Here is a 22,341-nt window from a genome sequence, read left to right on the forward strand (position 1 = left end):
AAAAGCATTTGGTCTCTTGGAAAGTTGAAGGAAGGACTGAGGACAGGCATGGGCCCGAGTGGCTTCACTATCAGAAGGTGATACAGCAGTAACACAACCAGAGTCTGTCTCCTGCTCTTTTCTCTTGCTGCTCTCTACACTGTCCCTTACCTTTAGACCGCAAATCCTGACTTGACCCAAATGGCATTTGAAAAGTAGATTAATTGGGCTGTATACTGACCTTACTAGTGCTCTGAGAGAACATTGGCCTGTGAATTAAGTACGACAAGTTTTGGAGGCAAGGAACAAAATAGAGACTCTGAAAACCTCGAAACAAAATCAGATATAATTTCTGATGTTGCTGATCTGGTGGATAGAGGGAAGAGAGATGTGTACATGATTCACAAAAATAAGGTGGAAAGGCTTTGGCAAGTAAGTGAGGCACACATCATTTCTGAGAGAACTATAAGGAGAAGTGAGAACCCTTTGCTCTGAAGGGAATCAGGAAGGAATTCATGACTGCAAGTGAGGTTGAGCTAGGTCTAGAAAGATGGCACAATGTAATTCTTTGGAAATAGGGAAGAGGAAATAGCCATTGATTAAGCAAAAGCCTGAAGATGGGAAAGTCCAAAGGCTATGAAACACAGAAAGTGTTTGGGTTTGGTTAGAACATTACAAGAGTAGAAAGAATTAAAGGGAATTGGAAGCTAGAAGATGACTTAACCACTTAAGTAGAAGTGAGCATTGGGAAGGTCCTGAGTAGAGAAGCAGTGTTGTATCTTGCTGTGGTGAGGGGCTAAGGGTGCGACTCAGTGGTGGACCGGAACACTTGCCTGGTGTGTGTGTATGGCCCTGGATTCCATCCTTAGAGGCCTAATAGGAAAAAGAAAGAAAGAAGACTGAAGGAGGGGCAGATGAAATCCCTAGAGCACAGAAGTTAAGAAGGCTCTCACCTCTGAGGTTGGTAAGCACATTAGACTTCTTACTGCTTCCTTCAGTCCTACCCAAGTGCTTGCTTTGCCCTCCTGTTTCTGAGGAAAATATACTGAAGGACAATGTTATCAAGATGAGAGCTCAGAGAAAACCCTGACAAGGGTGGCAGCAGCAGATAGGAGTTCTAAGATCAAACCTGACAACACACTGAGAAAGGGTGCAGTGGGAATAGCAGAGACCTCAGGTAAGCCAGTTTTCCATCCTGGATAAATAGGAGCCAGGGGGGAGTTGCAAATACAGGAGAAATACAGGACTTAATGAGAGAGATAACAATAGTTGTCATTTATTGATATCAGAAGCTAGATACAGGATCTGTTCATTCATTTATGCACTTATTTGGTTTTTGGTTTATTTGCTTTGATTTATTTTGCTGTGCTGGGGATTGAAGCTAAGCATACATTCTACCACTGAGCCACACCCCCAGCCCCATGTAGTTGGTTTTTGTTATGTTTGCAGGAATTAAACCTAGGGGTGCTTTACCACAGAGCTGCATCCTCAGCCCCTTTTTACTTTTTATTTTGAAACAGGGCTTAGGACCTCGCTAAATTGCTGAGATTGCCCTCCAACTTGTGATCCTCCTGCCTCAGCCTCTTGAGTTGTTGGGATTATAGGCATGTGCCATAATGCCCAGCTTCCAGACAGTTGTATATTGAGCACCTGCTGTGTGCCTATGTCAGTTTAAGTGCTGAATATTTAACAGTAAACCAAACTGATTTTCAGAATTATAGGTTTGCTGGGCATGGTATCACATGCCTATAATTTCAGCAACTCACAAGGCTAAGGCAGGAGGATAGTATATTTGAGGCTAGCTTGGGCAAGTTAGTGAGACCCTGTCTCAAAATAAAATTTAAAAATGGCTGGGAATATAGTGTATTGCTTGCCTAGTATATATGAGGCCCTGGGTTCAATCCTCAGTACTAGACCCCTCCCCCTGCAAAAAAAAAAAAAATTACAGCTTTTAGGGAGTTTATATTCTGGTTGAGGGGTGTCAAACAAATCATAGAATTATGATTAGGGTAATGTGTAACGTGTCAAGGAAGAAAAAGAAAGAGGAGAAGACTGGGACAGAATAAAGGAGGTGAAGAAGGAGCTGTGTTCTGTTGGGGAGTGGCGTTTAGGCAGAAGGGGCAGCATGTGTGGAGGCCAGGAATACTGTGGAGGGACTAAACTCAGGTAGCAGAATCTTAGTTGGCCAAGTGGGGCAGATCATATAGGGCCTGGTAAGTGATAGAGAAAACCTGGGGTTTTACTTAATGAGGTAAGATTTGGGAGGGGAGTCAGCTACACCTCTTCCCTATAAGGAAAGAGGACATATGCTTCAAATTCTCATGGCCAGGAAGTGGTGGTGGTGGTGGTGGGACTCAAACCTGGTCTGTCTGTAAATCTTCCTTCCTAAAAGCTTCTAAGATTGACACCTGTTAAGTGTTATACATCAACACTTAACAGGTGATAGCCCTGAAGATTGCTGCCAGATTCTTCTTTGAGGCCCATGGTGAAGACTGCTAGAGCATGACTGACCCTCTTTGGGGACAGTTCTTGAGTCTGCGTTCAGGGAGAGGCCTGCTTCTGGAGCTGGTCTGCTGTTCACTCAGGCCTTTCCCTGGTCCCACAGCCACAGCCAGTCCAGAAGTCACACAGGGGCTCAAGCTGAGTGGAGCCAATATCAGTGAGGACTATGAGCGCATGCTGTGGAGGCAGGAGCTGTCCTTCCAAAGCAGACTCCTTTCCTGTGTCGGGTGGGGTGGAGGGGGATGAGAGTATCTAATGGGGCCTTTGTCTGAATCGTCTTTGTCCTTATTGCCCTCTGCCTTTCAGATTCTGAAAGTCAAGAAGAAGTTATACAGAACATTGCCCGGCATCTTGCCCAGGTCGGGGATGAAATGGACCGTAGCATCCAGCCAGAACTGGTGAATGAACTGGTGGCACATTTTATGAATGCTGGACTGTCAGAGGAAGTAAGTGAGGGAATACACTATTGCTACGTCTGAGTAAGATGGGCTTTTATGAGAGTCGCTGGAGCCAGGGCCTGTTCTGTCTCTCATCAGAAGACCAGTGTCCCCTGAGATAGCTCCATGACTGTCTATCTGGAGCTTTGACAAGAGAATTGGGAATGGAGTTAGAGCATGATTGTCTTTCAGGAGAATTTAGTGGAGATTTAGAAAACCTGAACCTTTATAAGTGAGAGGGATAGAAGACTCAAGAAAGATGAACAAAGTATATCTTTTTTTTTTTTTATTGTGGTGCTGGGGATAAAACCCAGGGCCTTGTTCATGAGAGACAAGCACTCTACCAATAGAGCTATATCCCCAGCCCCAGCAAAATATATCTGACTCTTACCAAAATAACTTTTTGTTTCTGTTTTGGAGAGTAAAGATGCCAACACAGGATTTTCAGTTACTTTCCCAGGTATAACAAAAACAGTGATAGTTTAGCCTTCTCCTCTTCCCAGCTTCATGGCTGTGTTTAGTTACACAGATATTGCTGCTCACATGGACCTCTGGGGCATCCAAAGATTGGTGCAGGCCACATCCTAAAGCCTTCAAATAAATACTTGTAGCTGTAGGAGGTGAGAGGAGAGAAAGTTTAATTCTTTTGACTTCTACCAACTGAGAAGGCTGAAAACCTCACTACCTTGTTGGGTGCCCCCTTCCATGACAGCTGGTCTTCAGTCTGGCATTCTCTCCCCATTTGCTATTCTCCAGCATCTGTCAAAGAATACAGAAGCATCTGGCTATGCACTGCCTTGGGACACCTCCCACAAGGGTAATTGTGCATGTAAGTCATTGAGCCTAAGGTCACTCAAGTCCAGTGGTCTAGTATTTGCCTCTCACCTTTGGTGAGAAGGTTCTGCGTGTCCCCTTAAGCTAGGGTGCACAGTAGTAAGATGGGCCTAAGTTGCTGGAGATAGTTATCAGTCTTTTGAGGTTAGGAAAGGGAATGGCTTCAGCTCCTTGTGTTCCATTAAATAACATACAGTGTTCAGTAAATGTGTATTAGGTTAATGAGCATTCCCTGCAGGAAGTAGTCTCCTATTCCCTTTTCATTGCCTCAAAACTAAATTGTCTATCCTTCTCTCTGTCCTGTAGCCTTAGCTATTCCATCAATACTTCCTTCTGAGATGCCCCTTTGTACTTACCACCAGGGACTGCAAGAGGAAAGACTATTAGTAAACTGTCTTTATCTCTGTATAGGACAGAAGCAACTGCCTGGACACCACCCTGAAGGCAGCAATGCAGACTTACCCTAAAGATATGGAGAACGAGAAGACCATGCTGATTATGACCATGCTATTGGCCAAAAAGGTGGCCAATCATACACCATCCTTACTCCATGATGTGTTTCATGCAACAGTCAACTTTATTAACCAGAACCTATTTGCCTACGTGCGGGACTTAGTCAGAAATGTAAGAATCACTGATGCCAGCTCCTTTCCATTTCCTGGAGTCCCCTGGTCTCTGCCTGCTGCCCATACCTTTTTCCTCAAAGAACCCTAGAACCCAGCAGAGCCCTCTGCTATGGGACCTCTCTCAGCCCTCCTCACTCTGATCTCCCCGATGATGAAAGCGCAAGGAAAGCAGTGACAAGACATGTTGCTGTCAGGAGGGACTTGAAGCCTTCCTCACACCATGGATAGAATAATAGCAGCATGGTGGGCATAAAAGAAAGTGGCCAGAGGGACCTAGGCTGAGCTTCCTCAGTCTGCCCTCTGCTTCACCTTGTCACAAACATAAGTGCAGATTCTCAGAATACATGCTTACAGAGGAGAATACGAAGAGAAACCAAAAGGAATAGTCAAAAAGGGTCGGGGGGGCAGAGATGATGTGCATTTTCCTATACACAGAGAGCATATCTGTCACGTAACCAAGACATTAAAGTCAGTCTTCATGACACTGCCTAAGAAGGGTAAGCAAGACATCCTTGAAGACTGATGCTTCAGTTTCATAAACCCCAGTGGAAGATAGGTGGATGTATCTTATTTCAAATTTTAAAACATCAGTGTCTGAATTTTTTCAATATGTCAGAGCATTATTCAGGCTTACTTTTTAAATAAAATAGCATCTAACCCTGTGAATAGTTATTGATAGGCCTTAAATGCCTCTGCTGCGTGCTATGGTCTTCAGTTATAAAGGCATCTACAAAATAGGGGGTAAAACATGCTGAACTCTTGAAAAGAAAGAAGCCAGAGAAAGCCTCTGAACAGGTCTCCCCCCAACCAACAACCATTTTGAGGAATAAGAGGCAAAATGTCAACATTTGTACTGATGGGTACCAAATAGATACAGCTTAAAGGGAACAGTGATCCCTCTGACCTCCTAACATATCTTAACAACTGAAGTGATTATGGAGAGGCTTGAATTTACCTCTGAGCCTTTGGAAAGCCTGTGGTTTTGTACTTGCCCTTGTGTAACAAAAGTTAGGGTGCAGGGATATAGGATTAACAGGATCTGGAGGCTCTGTACCCCAGCTTCCCTCCTGTTAAGACACTAGTAAGTGTCTTAAGTACTAAATCCTGGTTGTGAATTAAACTGGCTATTCTGACTGGTGTTCTTTTCTTGCTTAGGAGATGGACTGAATAGATGACTGCAGAAGCATACCAGGCTAAATTTGACGTTGTGACAGCAGTGTAGCTGCCTCCAGAGAGGAGCCATGGCCACGTAAATAGACATCTTAGAAAAGAGAGGCCCGGAGAAGAGCTCTTTCTCCCTGATTTCAGGATATTTTCAGCTGGTGACCCATTTAGTAATTTCTACATTGATGTATTTTGGACGAAAACGTCAACTTGCCCACATTTGAGTGGGTCTCATCTGCCATCTCCTACATGTGTACCTTGTGCCTTTATCTCAACAGCTTACAGGTTCCCATTTGAAAATTACATTGAAAAGTAAGTTGTAAGGCAGAAGGGAAAACAAACTCAGTGATTTTTTATTTTTTTTAATTCCTGTTTATTAAGGAGGAGAACTGCACATACCCTATACATATTAAAATTTCTGCTAAAAGCAGGGGACATTATGTTTCCAAGAGAGTAATAAATATAATCTGTGTGAAATCCTGGCCAAATGGCTCAGAGGTTCTGGTCCAAGGTGCTGTTCCCAGACCATGGCAAACTCTGGCCTCAACACAGATGTTTGGTTTGATTTCCTTGTGGATTTGTGTTTGGTTTGTTTGTTTTGTTTTTGTTTTTAATATTTTTATCTGTAGATGGACACAATATCTTTATTTTTTTATGTAGTGTGGCAATTTGAACTCAGTGCCTGACACATGATAGGCAAGCGCTCTACTACTGAGCCACAACCCCAGCCCGATTTCCTTGTGTTTGAGTCAAGAGAATTATTTAAAAGGTGTCATGGCAATATGAGGGCCCATGTAAACCACTGTGTCCAAAATCAAGTAGCTAAATATATTTTTCCTTTTTCCAAGAAGTCAAGGCTTTGATAATATATGGAAGCTCACGGAATGCCAGATGTCCTATTAATAGCCTTATCATAATTGTTTTCAGCCCCAACCCCCACAGAGTCCATCCAAGCATGGAATCTGCCTCAGGACAGAACAGGCCTCTAGGCATAAAATCAAACACTGTTAGATTTATCAGTTATGCAGGTAAAGTGCTTCCCCTTCTGAGAGACAGGGTCCAAATAAATACAGGTAACTCCAACTCACTCAGGTATAACCTTTCCTTTATGGAAGGAAAAGCTTCAAGTTAGCAGTGGTTCAGAATGGGCCTTTCACACCTGGAAGCCACGGTCTAGGATTCAGTCTGGAAGTGTGGCGATGTGTGTTGGGCCCACATCACTTGTGTCACCTTCAACAGAAAAGTTCTGTGTCTACAAATGTAATGCTTTGGTCTGGATGTGGTGGTGCACACCTGGAATCCCAGCTCTTCTGGAGGGTGAAACAGGAGGATCAAAAGTTTAAGATCAGCTTACGCAACTTAGTGAGACCATGTCTCAAAATAAATGAATAGGACTGGGATTGCAGCTCAGTGGTACAGCACCCCTGGCTTCAATCCCCACAACCTGGAAAAAAACAAAAACAACAACAACAAAAAAAAATGAACAAACAAAACAATGTGATTACTTGGGGGAAGCTTATGGACAAGAGCACAGAGGGACTAATACACAGTTTCTTCTTAACCAGAAACATTTTTTTTTTTTTTTGTTCCTTGAGAGTTTAAATTTGCTTTTGGAAACTATCTTGTTTGTGAATGATACCTCAGGAGCAAGAGCCATCATGTGCTCTCCCATTCACTGTTGCAACCAATAAAAGCTGTTCTTAGTGTTTAAAAAAATGAGTTTGAATTCATCAGAAAAGAAAAATCTCCTACTTTGGTCAGCATTCAGCACACACCACCCCAGGGCTGGGTATCCAGTGTGACCAAAAGGTTACAAATACTCAAAGCAAACAGATGCTGCCTGCAGTATGAAGGCCACCATTTGATATAAATCTTTAAGTGACACTATTATTTTGAATGTTTTTGAGTGGGCTTTTTAAAAAATAAAGATTTACATCACACAGATGCCTCCATACACACTCATACATGCAGCAGTCATTACAATTAGGCTCATTAGGGGAGAGATTTTCATCCAAAAGAAGCCCTTTGAAAAAAATAATCAAATCTAAACTGATAGAAAATAGTCTGAAATTACTTGCTGTTCAGATTTCTTTTCTATCACACTGATGATTCACAAAATTTTGACCTTCCACTGTTTCACTTATATTAATATCTTTGGCCACCATTTAATACAGCTCACACAGGTCTTGGTGTCAGTTTTTTCATTCTGTGTCTGATATGCTTTCTTGCGTATAGAGCAAGGTTAAAAATAGGGCTGGGGATGTGGTTTAGTGGTCAAGTGCCCTTGAGTTCAGAAAAAGAAATGAGGTATTAATGGACACTTTTAATCTGAAGAGGAAAGTAGAAGGCTACAACATCAGGGAAAATAGGACTAGGGAAAATCAATTGTTCGATGCTTGCCAACAGCTCATATGCACAGTACAATTCTCTTACTAGAAATCACGAAGGAGCAGACCCATTACAGACTCAACAGGGAACATGTATTTCAACTCCCTTTTCATGGGGTAGCAAACCAGTAACTAAAAATGTCAAAAACCAGGGCTGGGGTTGTGGTTCAGTGGTAGAGCGCTTGCCTCACACATGTCAGGCACACTGGGTTCAATCCTCAGCATCACATAAAAATAAATTTAAAAAATAAGGATGTTGTGTCCATGTATTAACTATAAAATATTTTTTAAAAATGTCAAAAACCTTGTTTAAATTGAACATTGTTTCTTCTGGCGGTGTAGAGATCACCCATTGAGATTAACAATATCACTATAAGAGGTTCCCTCAGAAAAGATGGGAGCAGGGTAAGACTCAGTAGTGGCTACTGTGAGCTTATGACAAGGCCTTGTAAATATCCCTGAGAACAACTCCCATGTGAGCTACAATGAGGCCGCTTTCTGGTTGGGGTCCTGTGGAATAAACATCAACATATGGAGGACCAGGAAACAAGAAAGCCAGATGGGGGCTAAAGGGAAGATGGGATGTATTGATATTTTAGGAACAGGACAGTTGTCGACTCTCCATGGAGTCCTCTTGCTAAAGGAGGTAACTACAACACAGTGTATGAATTTCACTCTTCCCTGATATAGAGTCAGACTCTATTAGCAAGGCAAGAATTGATGTGACATTGTGCTGTGGATTATAGAGAAAGGGTTTACACTGGGAGGTCATGGGTCAAGATGTGTGTGGTCAGTTTTCCTGGTCGTGACCTCTGAAGGTAGGGAGCAAAGCCTACAGGTATTCTCCACCTTGTTCCACATCCACACTACAGGCCTATGGCATCATCAGCCAGGGAGGAGGAACAGAGGATCAAGGACTAGGGGAAGGGAAAGAGAAAAATGTGCTGTGGTGCCACCTGCACCTGGTTCCCTTAACACTTGAGGATGATTCTGTGTCAGGATGCCTAGCCTTGCTTACAAGCAAAACCACTCAACACATTAACCACGAAAGCAAGAGAAGCCACCAGCACAGTCAGCTCTTCTGCACCCACAAGACATTTCATTCAGCATCTAAAGCAAAGATCAGCTGTGATTAGAATCCCTGGAAATTACCTTCCTTATTTTTCTGTAGTGGAATATGCTATGTACTTGGAAGAGCCTACACGGTACCTTACAGAAATTTTAAAAAGGCTGTGGTGAGCAGGGCACAGATGGCACTCTGACATTTGCAGCCTCCTGCCCCAGACTGCCCTTGTGCAGTAAGCAACTGGTACAACTGTCTGTCAATACTGCTTTGGAGGGTCATAAAGTGTTTTTTTTTTTTTTTTAACAAAAACAACACTGGACTTTAAGTCAGAATAATTCAAATTATTGCTTTGCCCTTCATACAGAAGGTTTTAGGAAAGTTAACAGTTTCTGATGAGGTTTCCACAATCAGTAACATGGGAAGCTAGGTGTATGAATAGGTATCAGAACTGTGACAGTGTGTGAGGGCACTGGAACAGGGGACATGTTGCAAAGCTCGACTAATATTTGCAAAAATTACGGCTACCCACACAAACTTTTTTTTTTTACTCCTTAGAAAGTGGACACTCTTTCTAAGGAGTAAAACACACTTCCTAATGCACCCCAGTTTGGAGGTTATAAGTGATGTCAGGTCTTGGTTCTGGCATGGAGTGTTTTGCTGAGACTTCATATGGATACTGTTGGGTGAGGGTTTGTTCATGGGCTGAAAGTTGAACCTCTTAGTGATCAGATGGCCTCTGGCCCTCTGGCTGATGACTACCACCTCAATTTCTGTGAAAGTGAAGTTGTGTGAAAAGGCAAATTGAAAGAGAAGAGATGAAGTTTCTTAACCTATAAAACGTTTTATTTCTCTATAACAGCTGTTAAAATGAGAAAAGTCAAATGTCTACATAGCACACCTTTAGGGAAAAGGGCAAGGATCAGGCATTGCTTTTAGAGTATTGAGGGAATTAGCACAAAGACTGAGAAAAATTAATGGCTGTTGTGGTTCAAATGTGTCACTGGGTTCATTGTTTTCTACAACAAACCCATGAGAGATGTGACAGAAACACAGGCAAGAGGAGGAATCGGGATGCCTTTGGGTGGGGAATACATGAATCAGGTCAGCAGTGGCATTTCTTTATCTAAAATATTCTCTAATATTTTATTACTATTCGAAGCCTACCCCAAGGACCCTGTCTGGATCCCAGTGAATTGGATTCCACCATAAGAAATAGGCAAAGGATACAAAAATGAACTTTATACAGTTTAGTGAAAATGAGGAGAAACCATTAGAATGCTTTCCCTGCTGGTCCCACAGAAGCTCTTACAATTTATAGAAACAAAAGCCACGTGATACACACATGAAGTGAGCCTGTGCTAGACAGGCGGAGGCAGAGGGTAATCTGCACTCCCAGCTTCCTTGTTGTCCACCAGGCTGCAGGTGGGTACAGACCTCAGCCTCTACTCTCACTATGAGCAAATTTGGGATGCAGAAAACATTATCAGGAAGTTGTCCTTAACTTCAGTCTGATTCATACTGATCATAAGAGTCCTCCTAAGGCACAAGGTGATTACTGATTCCTGTGGGCTTGGAATTAGCACATTAGAACAGAGAGTTAAGTTGGCATTCTTTAATTCCAGTATTTTTCTCAGGAAACCTTCCCTTGGCTTTTGGTTAACTGATCAGAAATCATGAACAGAGCAGTTAAGAGCTCTACACAGAGCATGCACAAGGCCCTGGGTTCAATCCTCAGTACGGGGGGTGATGAGGGGGGATGGAGTTCTGCAAAAGGTTGAGGATATAGTACAGTGGGACAGCATTTGTCCAGTGTGCTCAAGGACCTGGGTTCTATCCCCTGCACTGGGGTAGCAAAAAAAAAAAAAAGTTTTACAGAACTAACAAAAACTTTTCCTCTATAGTTCACAAAGAACAAGGGATGACAAACAGGGTAATACATTTAATTCTGACATTTGTGTCCCCTAAATAAGTTGGATGTAGGGGCTGGGGTTATGGGTCAGTGGAGAGGCACTGGGTTTGATCCTCAGCACCAAGTAAAATAAATAAATAAAGTAAAGGTATTGCTTCCATCTACAATTTTAAAAAAATCTTTTAAAAAGTTGAATGTATTCTCAATTTTCCTTTAGCTTAGACCTGGATATCATCTAAGACAAGGGACAAGAAGAAGTGGCCTCTACAATCAGCACCCCAAAAAGAGGAAGGGGATTTGAGAAATAAATTTGTTTAAAACACAGTAGCAAAAAACAGGGACTGTGGTAAGAAACAGTCCTCATTAGGTTATTCATGCAGCTGCAGAGGAGGAGGATCAGAAATTAAGGAAAGAATAGGGGCACTGACATCCTATTACTCAGCAAATAGCAAAGATGCCATCTAGAGAAGTCAATGGAAAACATATTTATCATTATCCAGAAAATTCACTTGGCCTAACTACTTTAGATCAGTGTTCAATAGCTGGGCAAATAGAGCAACAACTAGCCAATTAACATCACACTTCTTCCTTATTCTTGCCTTGTGGAGAACATAGGCCCAAATATCCTAAGAAATTATTTCAGGGGGCTAGGGAGTAGCTGAGTGGTAGAGATCTTGCCTGGCATGTACAAAGTCCTGCATCCCATCCTAGTGCCCAATAATCAAACACATAGTAATTTTAAAATAGTGGGAAGGAAACTCAAAATCTTATATTGTCTTCAGCAGGGCATGATGGCTTTCACCCACAGGCCCAGCTCTCAGGAGGCTGAGGGAAGCACATCACTTGATCCAGAATAATAGGGCCAGCCTGGGCAACAGAATGAACCTCAAAAATTAGACAAAAGTAAAAAGCTTTAAAATTTTGTCTTTTAAAAAACCTAAATAGAGCAGTTAAAAATATAAGCAATAACCAAACACCTTTTGTGTTTATATGCTACTGAGGAAGAAACCCAAGGCCTCGGACATTACGTCAAATGTTCTGCCCCCTTGCATCCCCAGCTAATCCTCAGCCCCTATTTTATTTTATTTTTTAAATTTTATGACAGAATCTGGCTACATTGTTCAGGGTTGTTTCAAGCACTCCATCCTCCTATCTGAGCCTCCTGTTTTCTCATTCTAATGCCAGTAAAAACAGCATTGGAAAGATATGCTCCATATTTTTAGCTCTGAGAAGCTAATTCAGTGAACATCGCACCTCAATCAATTGTTCCCTTCTTTTGCCTTCTCTTTGCATTTTGAACACACTATCACTATATGCAACATGATGCACAACTATTTGCATTTAGTCTCTTCAACTAGGACTGAGCTTAAAAGGACCTATATTTTATTCAATGTTTATATACTCAGCATCAAGCATGGTGCCTAGCATAGCAGGTGCAATCAATGAAGGCTTATGTATACTAAAATTAATCCCTGATGGGCTTAAAGAGCATTACACATTTCATTCATTAACCTTCAGAAAATCCTTATAAATCAGGCAGATACTACTAGTGATTTAATTAGCAAATTAGAGCTTATTTATAGATAATCCAAAGAATATGTAGGAAAGTGATTTCTCTAAAGGCCATGTTGTTAGGCAAAAATAAACATTAGGTCCTGGGGTTGTAGCTCAATGGTGGAGCTTTTGCCTAGTCCATATGAAACACTGGGTTCAATCTTCAGCACCACATAAAAGAAATAAGGGAATTGTATCCATCTACAACTAAAAAATAAAATAAAAATAAAAATTAGTGGGTCATTCTGATTCTTTCTGAAGAGAAAGAATATGAGTTATGCTGGGTGGGGTGGTGCACACCTGTCTATAGTCCCAGCTACTCAGGTGGATGAGGCAGGAGGATTGCTTGAGCCCAGGAGTTCAAGACCAGCCTGAGCAATAGAGGGACACTCTGTCAAAAAATAAAAAATAAAATGAGTTGGTGCTATCTATGATTCCTGCTCTATAAATCAGAACTCCACTTTTGATGATCCACACCGATGCTTAAAAGACACACAGAACTAAGACCCACCCTCATTGGACAGGAAAAATCAGTAATTATGATTGAGATTTTAAAATATTAAAAAATTTGATCTATATCACCAAGTCCAAGTTTGATGGATAATATTCATGGTTGAAATAATTAGAACAAAATCATGTTTTGCTTTTTTTTATCTTATTTTTCACTTTTTTTTTGGGGGGGGTGTACTGGGGCACTAGACCACTGAGCCACGTCCCCAGCCCTAGTTTGTATTTTATTTAGAGACAGGATTTCACTGAGTTGCTTAGTGCCTCACCTTTGCTGAAGATGGCTTTGATTTTGTGATCCTCCCATCTCAGTCTCCTGTACCACAGGGATTACAGGCGTGCACCACCATACCTGCTCATTTTTCACTTTTTATTTGATGTTTCCATAAAGATTCTTACATCAATTATCTCAAATGCAACTATTATAGTTTGGATATGAGGTGTCTCCCCAGAACTCCTGTGTTAATGCATGTTGAGGTAAAATGATTATGAGAGTTGTAACCTAATTGATCCATCCTAGTTTGAATGGACTGACTGGGTGGTAACTGTAAAGGTGGCTGGAGGAGGTGGGTCACTGGAGGAATACCGTGGAAGAGTTATTCTTTCTGTGATTCCTTTCCCTCTTACTTTCTTGTTCTGCTTCCTGACTCTACTAGCAGCTTTCCTCCGATGGGTCCTTCTGCCATGATGTCCAACCTCATTTGGAGTCCACAGCAATGGAGTCAGCCATCCATCAACTGAGCCCTTGGAAACTGAGAGCCCCAAGCAAATTTTCTGCCTCCAAGTCATTTTTTGTTGGGTGTTTTGGTCATAGTGACAATAAAACTAACAGAGACCATGCAAAGCAATTCAGTGTATACGGACACTTCAGTGTACTCCCCTTCAGTTTTGGTGTTTCATAAAACAACCTGATTAACTGAAAACTGGCTGGTACCTGCTTCGCTGGAGAACACCATCTATTTAGAAAAAACAACATGCAGGGCAGTTTCTATTTTAAAAGTCAACTCATGATAACTATATTTTCTGCTTATTTAGGAGGCACAGCGACAGGGCTCCACTTCTGAGAAAATGAGGCAGCATGAAGGTCCCCCTTCAAACCCTGATTCTTTCAATAAAGTCAGAAAGATGTCAGACATACAGATCAGAATAAAAGCTTGAGTTTATTAGAAGGGATAGGAAGGAACAATCTCAAGTGGGAGAGTGGGACAGCATGCCTCTCCTGTACCTGCTTTATTAGGGGTCCCAGGGAAGTTTCCAGAGAGTCCCACCTAGGTACACCTCTTTTTTTTAACATTCATTTTTTAGTTGTAGTTTATTTATTTATTTATATGTGGTGCTGAGGATGGAACCCAGGGTCTCACACATGCTAGGCGAGTGCTGTACCGCTGAGCCACAACCCCAGCCCCACCTCTTGATTTTTGACTGATAGCAGGATGACATCAGACTTTCAAGTCCCCACTGCCATGACAACTCTAGTTCATTTTGGCTCATGCTAACCAGTTCTAATTGGAACATGCTGTTAGGGATTTTATGGTTGGGGAATTATCTTTATCTCTCTTGAGTTCTGGGATCTGGTCTGTGTAAGGGTCACAAAATCTCCCCCTTTAAGGTAATTTGTGTTCCTCTTATCAGAATTAGTTTGGGCCTGCATTTCTCCTGCATATAACAGGTGGTTTGCTGAGGACTGTATCAAACATATCCTATCCACTTAAGCCAGGCACAGCTAGAGGTAAATTGATTTTCAAAGATGACAGCATGTGGCTGTCAGCACAGATGGCCCATTTTATGGAATGATTTCCTTTATCTCATGTTCCCAGTGCTCAACAACTATTGTCCCCTATCAGATTCAACTATTTAGCCTGAAAATGTGGGCTTTCTCTTAAGAGCTGTCAATCTCCTTAGAAGTTTTCCTCTAATTTTGCTGGACTGGCTTCTAGAAGAATAGTGAAGAACCCTTCCTGTGAAATTTAAAAGTGAAAACTGTAAAGTACTCCTTTGGATTAAATGACACTGAAGAAAACCCCTGACCCAAGTGACAGTACTGAAACCAATTGTTTCTGATCAAAGAAAATTACACAACAGTATCTACAGACTATTAAGAATGGTTGACACAAATTCCATAAATTTAAATTTTTAAGTGTCAAATACATAGCCCAAGAGTTTATAAACTAAATTCATGCATTATTTCTTCTAAGAATAGCTTGTACAAGGTAGCCCCCTCCAAGTACTTGGTGATAATTTTTCAGGAGGAAGAAGTCTTGTATACAAAACTAATCCAGTTTCTTTGTGGGGTTAAGTATATAATTTAAAGAAATTTCAGAGTACAGAAAAAAAATTTAGTTCATTGGTGATTGTCAATTTGTGGGATTTAAAACGTTTCATTTTTTTGGAGTTGTAGCTCAGTGGTAGAGCGCTTGCCTCACGTATGCATGGCACTGGGTTCGATTCTCAGCACTGCATATAAACAAGTAAATAAAAGTCCATCAACAACTAAAAAGTTTCATTTTTTTAAAAGCACCCAAATACATATCCTCTGAAAAAAAAGTATGAAAATTCTGGAATGATCACGTTTGATTACACTACATAATGAAATGTCATTGGTTAGAGAAGTTTTCCTACTTATTCTGTTGAAAGCATTCATTTGTACACTAATGTTTATATTTAGTTCAGTGGCATTTACTGTAGATCTCATTTTCAAACCTGCACCCATCTTCCTGAAGTGTAAGCACTCAATTTTATTTTTTAAAGGTTAAAAAACTAAAGAGCAAATTTGTTGTTGTTTTTGTGTTGGGGTACCAGGAATTGAGTTTAGGGGCGCTTAACCACTGAGCCACATCCCCAGCCCTATTTTGTCTCACTGAGTTGCTTAACGCCTAGAGCAAATTTTTTTGTTGTTGTTGTTCTTTTTTAAGTTGTAGATGGACACAATACCTTTATTTATTTTTATGTGGTGGTGAGGATTGAACCTAGTGCCTCACGCAGGCTAGGCAAGCGCTCTACCACTGAGCCCCAGCCCCAGCCCTAGAGCAAATGTTTTAACTATACTTTTTTCTACTTTATACTTACCAGTTACAGTATTAACAAAGGGCTAACGTCTATGGAAAAAGTGATCTTTTTTTTTTTTTTTTTTTAATCAAGGTGGTGTTATTTGGACCCTTATTTTTATTTTTTTAATTGTGGTGCTGAGAAATCGAACCCAGTGCCTCAAACATGCTAGGCAAGCGGTCTACCACTGAGCCCCAGCCCCCCTTTCCCGCTCATTTGTGATATCCTGAGATGGGAGGCCTGATTTTAAGTGGGTCTAAGGACAAGTGTGAGACTTAACAAGGGTTAGCTCGGGCAGCGGAGGGGGAGGGGCTCCGGGCGCCTCACCTACAGCTCCGCCCCTCCCCGGGGCCTCTCTTCCCAACCCAGATGGGGCCGGGGGCGAGGAGCCGGGCAGGAAAGGCAGAAGGCTCAGCGCCAGCGACAGGAGGGAGGCGTGAAGTCCCGCTCGACGTCGAGCTGCAGCCACTGCAGCAGACTCCCGTTCGCTCGCGGGCGCTGTCGGGGCCCTAGCGGCTGCAGCTGGCATAACTACCACCAACGCGCCTGCGCGGGCACCACGCGCCAGGGACGGCGCCGCGCCCCTCCCCGTGCGCGCTGCCCAGACCCGCCCCCAGAGCCGTCAACTGTTCCACTGGCTTCTTCAGGGTCCATTACCAGAATCCAAAGACAGCCACCGCGGTGGGAAATACTCGGTATTATCACTAGAGTCGCGGCTTCAGTGGGCACCCTTTGTTCAAGGGACGTTGGATTTTCCTCTCGCCCTTGGCTTTGGGAAATGTGTCCCGGAAAGGCAGTGTTCTGATCTGAGATACTGGGGCTGTCCACGCGGGCATCACAGAGGCCCCTCGCCACTGTGGGTCGTTTTCCTTTGAGAATATACCAGGAGAGCGTGGGCCGAAATTAATGTCCGCATACAGTCTCTGAGCTGTGCCAAGTGCTGGACTAGATACCTGTTTTTATTTAGCCCTTACAGCACGGAATCTACCGGGCAACCGGTGCCTTGTTGCAGGTAATAACCCAACTTTCGCGAGAATTACATTCGGTTATCGGAGTCATACAAAGAGGGTAACAGCAGCCCTCAATTTTAGGATATAGATAAACTTCGTCTCTAAACCGAGAAAGAGTGGTTTGAATTGTATTTCTTCCCTGCCTCCCAGTGTTTATTAATTTAAAATGCTTTTGAGAAGAAAAATCATTTTACTCACATTTATTTCCCACCACCACAATTAAACAGTTTTCCTTTTCCCCTCTTTAGTATTCGCATTTATTCATTCGCCAAATTCTACTGTTTCATCTTGCCTAGGTTCTCTGATTTTTCCCTCCCAGGAAACACGTGTATCATTGCAGCTTTGGGGTCTGCTGTACAGTCTCTCCTTTCAATATTTCCAACATGAGAACCAATTCTTAGAGAATGCTCTGCCCAACAAGGTGACTATATACCTGCCATGAGACAAGCACCCTGAAACAGATATCTAGGTATGGGCTATTTTTCAAGATCTTTCTCATCTCAGCCTTAAAGTCTAATGGAATTTCCCATGCTAGGTTCTGGGACTTGCTAGGGACCTGTCCCTCCTTCTTCCTTACAATTTCTTACTTTTGAGATGAAAGTATCTGTACTGTGCATGTCCCACGATTGTATACCTCACACTGATGTCATTCATATAGCTGAATCTTATACATGCAGTGTCATGGTTTAAAAATGAAAGAAAAAGCCAGGCTCTGAGGCAACGCCTGTAATCCCAGCTGCTGGGGAGGCTGTGGCAGGAGGAAAAGCCAGGCACAGCAGTAGCAACAGGGAGGCACTAAGCAACTCAGTGAGACCCTGTCTCCAAATAAAGTAAAAAAATAGGGCTGGGGATGTGGCTCAGTGGTTGAGTGCCTCTGAGTTCAATCCCCATACCAAAAAAAAAAAAAAAAAAAGTAAAACTGAATTTATACATGGTAAAATGCTAAAGAAAATGAAGGATATTATTACCATAAAATCAGGATGAGTATGGAAGTGCTAGATACTAGAGAGGCTGGGGCAGGAAAAACTTTTGAGCCCAGGAGTTGCTGACCAGGCTGGACAACATAGTAAGACCACATCTCAGATCAATCAATGAATCAATCCAGAGTAGTGCTTCCCTAGGCAGCTTGGGCAGGGGTTCATGCTCAACTTGTATTTCTTGACCTAGGTGATGGTTACATGAGCTGTAATTTCACAATTTGTTAAATTGTACTTACATGTTTCTTTCTTCTACCTTTCTACTTTCATCCTTCTACCCACCCCCAACCCAGTGCTAGTTATGGAACCCAGGGCCTTGCCCATACTAGGCAAGCACTCTCCCATGGAGCTACACTCCCAAACCCCTTATGCAATTTCTTTTTTCCCTATGTCTTTCCCTTTCTTTTTAGAACTGGAGATTGAACCCCAGTACATTACTGCTGAGCTACATCTCCAGCCCATTTTATTTTTCTTTTGAGACAGGTTCTTGCTAAGTTTCCCAGGTTGGTATAAAACTTACAATCCTCTTGTCTCAGCCTCTCTGGTAGCTGGTATTACAGTGTGTGCTCCTGTGCCTGACTTCCTGTGTACATTTCTTTAGGTGTATTATATTTCACAATGAAAATGTTCTTAAATAAATAGAAATTAAGTACTTAATTTGAAACAAGCATGGGAGTAAATACATCTCATGCACATAGAAGTCAATTGTAATCCATTATGTTTAACTATAGCACAGGGAAAAATAAGAAAGTATATGTAGCCAAATAAATGTGATAGTGTCCATGTGTTCAAAGTATCTAATGGCTATTTTTATTAATGTCTAACAAAGTTGGTCATCTGTTTCCCCTCTGCATAGTAAGATTCTCAATGTTATTTAAGCTCCTAGGACACATCCAGATCTGTTTTGCCTAAAACAGTACCTCTAGACTTAGCAGATAGTAGTGCTCCCTAATCACTAAACAAAAGATATTGACAGAAAATTAAGAGCGAAGAGGTTGATGTAAGTAAGCACACTGACTGCAAGTCAGGAATAATGTGGTAAAAAAGTCAGCAGAAGGCAAAAAAAAAAAAGTCATCAGCATGAGATTGGGATTGGATTCACATGACAGAAATATTCAAAATAACAGTGACTTAAATAAGTTAAGTATTTGTTCTCTCATATAAGAGAAGAATGAAGGTATACAATGCAGAGGTAGTAGAGCAGCTTTTCATATCATCAGAAATCCAAGCTCCATCTTTCTACTTTTCTACTTTTCCATCCCCAGTTCCTGGGTTCACCTCAGGGTCTAGGATGGCCAAAAGTATTTTCATTATCATATGCAGGACTAATATTTCCTCCACATAAGGAAAATTCCGGAAGTTTCATCCAACAAGACTATTTACATTTCATTGGCCAGAATTTAGTCATCTGTCCAAATCTGAATATAAAAAAAGCAGAGAAATAATTTCTTCTCTGGGTAGCTAAAACTTAGATCTGTTTATGAGGGAGGAGAAAAGAGTAGATTTGGTGGACAATAGAGTCTCTGAGACAGGCATGGTGGCACACACCTGTAATCCAAGCCACTAGGGAGTCTGAAGAAGGAGGATATAATTTTGAGGCCAGTCTGAGCAACTTAATTTTTGTTTCAAAATAAACATTTTTAAAAGGATTCAGAATGTAGCTCAGTGGTAGAGCACTTGCCTAACATACCATGTGTGAAGCTGTTGGGATGTTTGCATTTTTTTATTGTAAAAGTACTTTATATTTCATGATGTAAGTTTCCTTGAGTTTCTCCAAATCTCTGGATTTTCTAGTCTCTTTCTAGTGTCCTTTTGATAATAAATTTTCTTAATTAAAAAAATATAAAGCCAGGCGCGGTGGTGCACACCCATAATCCCAGCAGCTCAGGAGGCAGAAGCAGGAGGATCAAAAGTTCAAAGCCAGCCTTAGCAATTTAGCGAGGTGTTAAGCAACTCAATGTGGCTCAGTGGTTGAGTGCTTCTGAGTTCAGTCCCCAGTAGATAGGTGTCTTAATTAATCAACATCACTTACCTTTGGTGTCAAGTGAATGGTATTTGAATGATCCACCCAACAGTTAAGGGTAATATTTATGATTTTTAAAAAATCACTTTGGAAATTTTATAAAATTAAAGAAAAAAGTTGGACTCCTTTCTTTTCCAAATCCACTTCATCAAAAAAATCTTTGGTATACCTTTAAAAGATATCCAGAATCCAACTGCCTCTCTTAAACTCTTCGTTTCTTTTTTTCCTTTACTTAAAAAAAAATTTTTAGATTTTGATGGACCTCTATTTTATTCATTTATTTATATGTGGTGCTGAGAATCAAACCCAGTGCCTCACACATGCTAGGTGAGTGCTGAACCACTGAGCTACAACCCCAGCCCCAAGCTCTCCATTTCTAACCCATCTCTCATCCAGATTAATGCAATAGGATTCTAATTTGTCTTCCTGTTTAAAATATTTTTTCCCTTTAGTTTTGACACAGGTGCCAGCAAGATCCTTTTTCTTTTTTTTTTTGTTAAGGGGATTGAACACAGGGACACTCAACCACAGAGCCACATCCCCATCCCCAGCCCTATTTTGTATTTTATTTAGAGACAGAGTGTCACTGAGTTGCTTAGTGCCTTGCCATTGCTGAGGCTGGCTTTGAACTTGTGATCCTCCTGTCTCAGCCTCCCAAGCCATTGGGATTCCAGGCATATGCCACCACACTCTGAAATATCCTTTTAAAACCTATTTAGGTGAGCTGGGCATGTTTTGACTGCACACTTGTAGTCCCAAATACTCAGGATGCTGAGGTGGGAAGATCACTTGAACCCATGAGTTTAAAGCCAGCCTGAACAACATAGCAAGACTCCTTCTGTTATGGTTTGGCTCTTTAATGGCCCCTGAAGAGTTCATGTATTAGGCAAGTCAGGAATGTTCAAAGATGAAATGATTAGACTTGTATCCTCATTAGTGAATTGATAATTTGAATGGATTATTGGATGGTAATTGTAGGTAGGTGGGGTATAGTGGGAGGAAGTAGGTCAATTGAGGCATGGCCTTGTACTATATCTGCCTCTCAGCCCTTCCTACCCTGCTCTCTGCTTCTTGGCTGCTATGAGTCTGACAGCTTTCCTCCACCACACTCTCCAACCATGATGTTCAGCCTCACTGTGGCCCAGAGCAATGGAGTTGGCTGATCATGAACTGAAACCATAAGTCCAAATAAACTTTTTCTCTTCTAATTTATTCTTGTCAAGAATTTTGGTCCCAATGACAAAAAATTGACAAACACAGAAAATGATACCAGGATTAGGGTTGTTGCTCTGTTGGAACTGGTTTGTGGGAGGAGTTTGTAAATGTTTGTGGATATAGACTAGATAAGTCTTAGAATATTGTAAGCAGAGCAAAATGGATGGTTCTAATGGAAGTTCAGAAGACCAGAATGTTGATAGGAATGTGAACACTAAAGACTACTCATGAGTTTTCAGAGGGGAATGAGGGCTCAGTTGGGATTTGGACTAGAGGATATATGTGTTATATCCTGACAAAGAACTTGTCTATATTTTGTCTATGTTCTGAGACTTTCTGTGAGGCTCAATTTAAGAGTAATGGGTTAATTAATCTGGTGGAGGAAATTTCAAGGCAAGATGGTATTCAGGTGGTTTTTTCTTCAGCTTCTTTTAGTTCTTCAAGTAGACAATATTATTTCTTCATCCTTAACCTCTAACTTTTTTTAAGTGAGATCTTAAGGACCAGATAGTGACTATTGCCTACATGGATTTTTTTTTTTCACAGTCCTGGGAATTGACCCCATGGATCTTATATGCTAGGTAAGCACACTATCACTGAGCTATACCCTCAGCCCATCAAGTAGACTGACTGGAAAGTGTGTAAGTGAAAAAGAATGCAACAAACATTACTGGAACATCTATTAACTGTCAGATATTAAGCTGTGTCAGATATGTGTTAACTCACCTCATCCTCCCACAGCTCTTAATTGGTAGGCGTTATTCCTTGCCACTTTAACACCAAGGAAACTGAGGTTCAAAGGTCTGAAATAAAATGCTCAAACTGCAGAGCTGCCTGAATCCAGAAATCATGCTGTTTACACAGTTTCAAGCTTTATTGACAAGCAGAATCCAGGAAAAAAGGTGAATGTTGTCTCAAGTTAATTGTATCAGAATGTGTTCAATGTATTTATATAACAAAGTCCACCCAATAGTGTTTTATTAATAAGGACATTTTTTGTTAACAAGAAGTTTGGACAATGGCTCTATTCAGTACTAGCTACATAACTTGTGGGGCCTAGTGAAAAATGATCATTCAAATCCCCTTCCTACAATTATTAATAGTAG

The 22,341-nt window shown here is 41.4% G+C and overlaps 1 protein-coding gene across 1 annotated transcript in view; it reads left to right on the forward strand.

The window, feature by feature from the left end:
* Positions 1–6,107, forward strand: part of Bid (BH3 interacting domain death agonist) — a 43,788-nt gene extending 37,681 nt beyond the window's left edge. The window contains exons 4-6 of the mRNA XM_046459852.2: positions 2,788–2,927; positions 4,164–4,376; positions 5,534–6,107. Of these exons, the coding sequence (XP_046315808.1) occupies positions 2,788–2,927; positions 4,164–4,376; positions 5,534–5,545 (365 nt within the window). The 3' untranslated portion in view covers positions 5,546–6,107. The remainder of the gene's footprint in view (positions 1–2,787; positions 2,928–4,163; positions 4,377–5,533) is intronic.
* Positions 6,108–22,341: the final 16,234 nt, after the last annotated feature.

The sequence above is a fragment of the Marmota monax genome, unplaced genomic scaffold (genome assembly GCF_021218885.2).
Source record: "Marmota monax isolate L192 unplaced genomic scaffold, Marmota_monax_Labrador192_F-V1.1 WCK01_AAM20220418_F8-fsc00163, whole genome shotgun sequence".
Lineage (NCBI taxonomy): Eukaryota > Metazoa > Chordata > Mammalia > Rodentia > Sciuridae > Marmota > Marmota monax.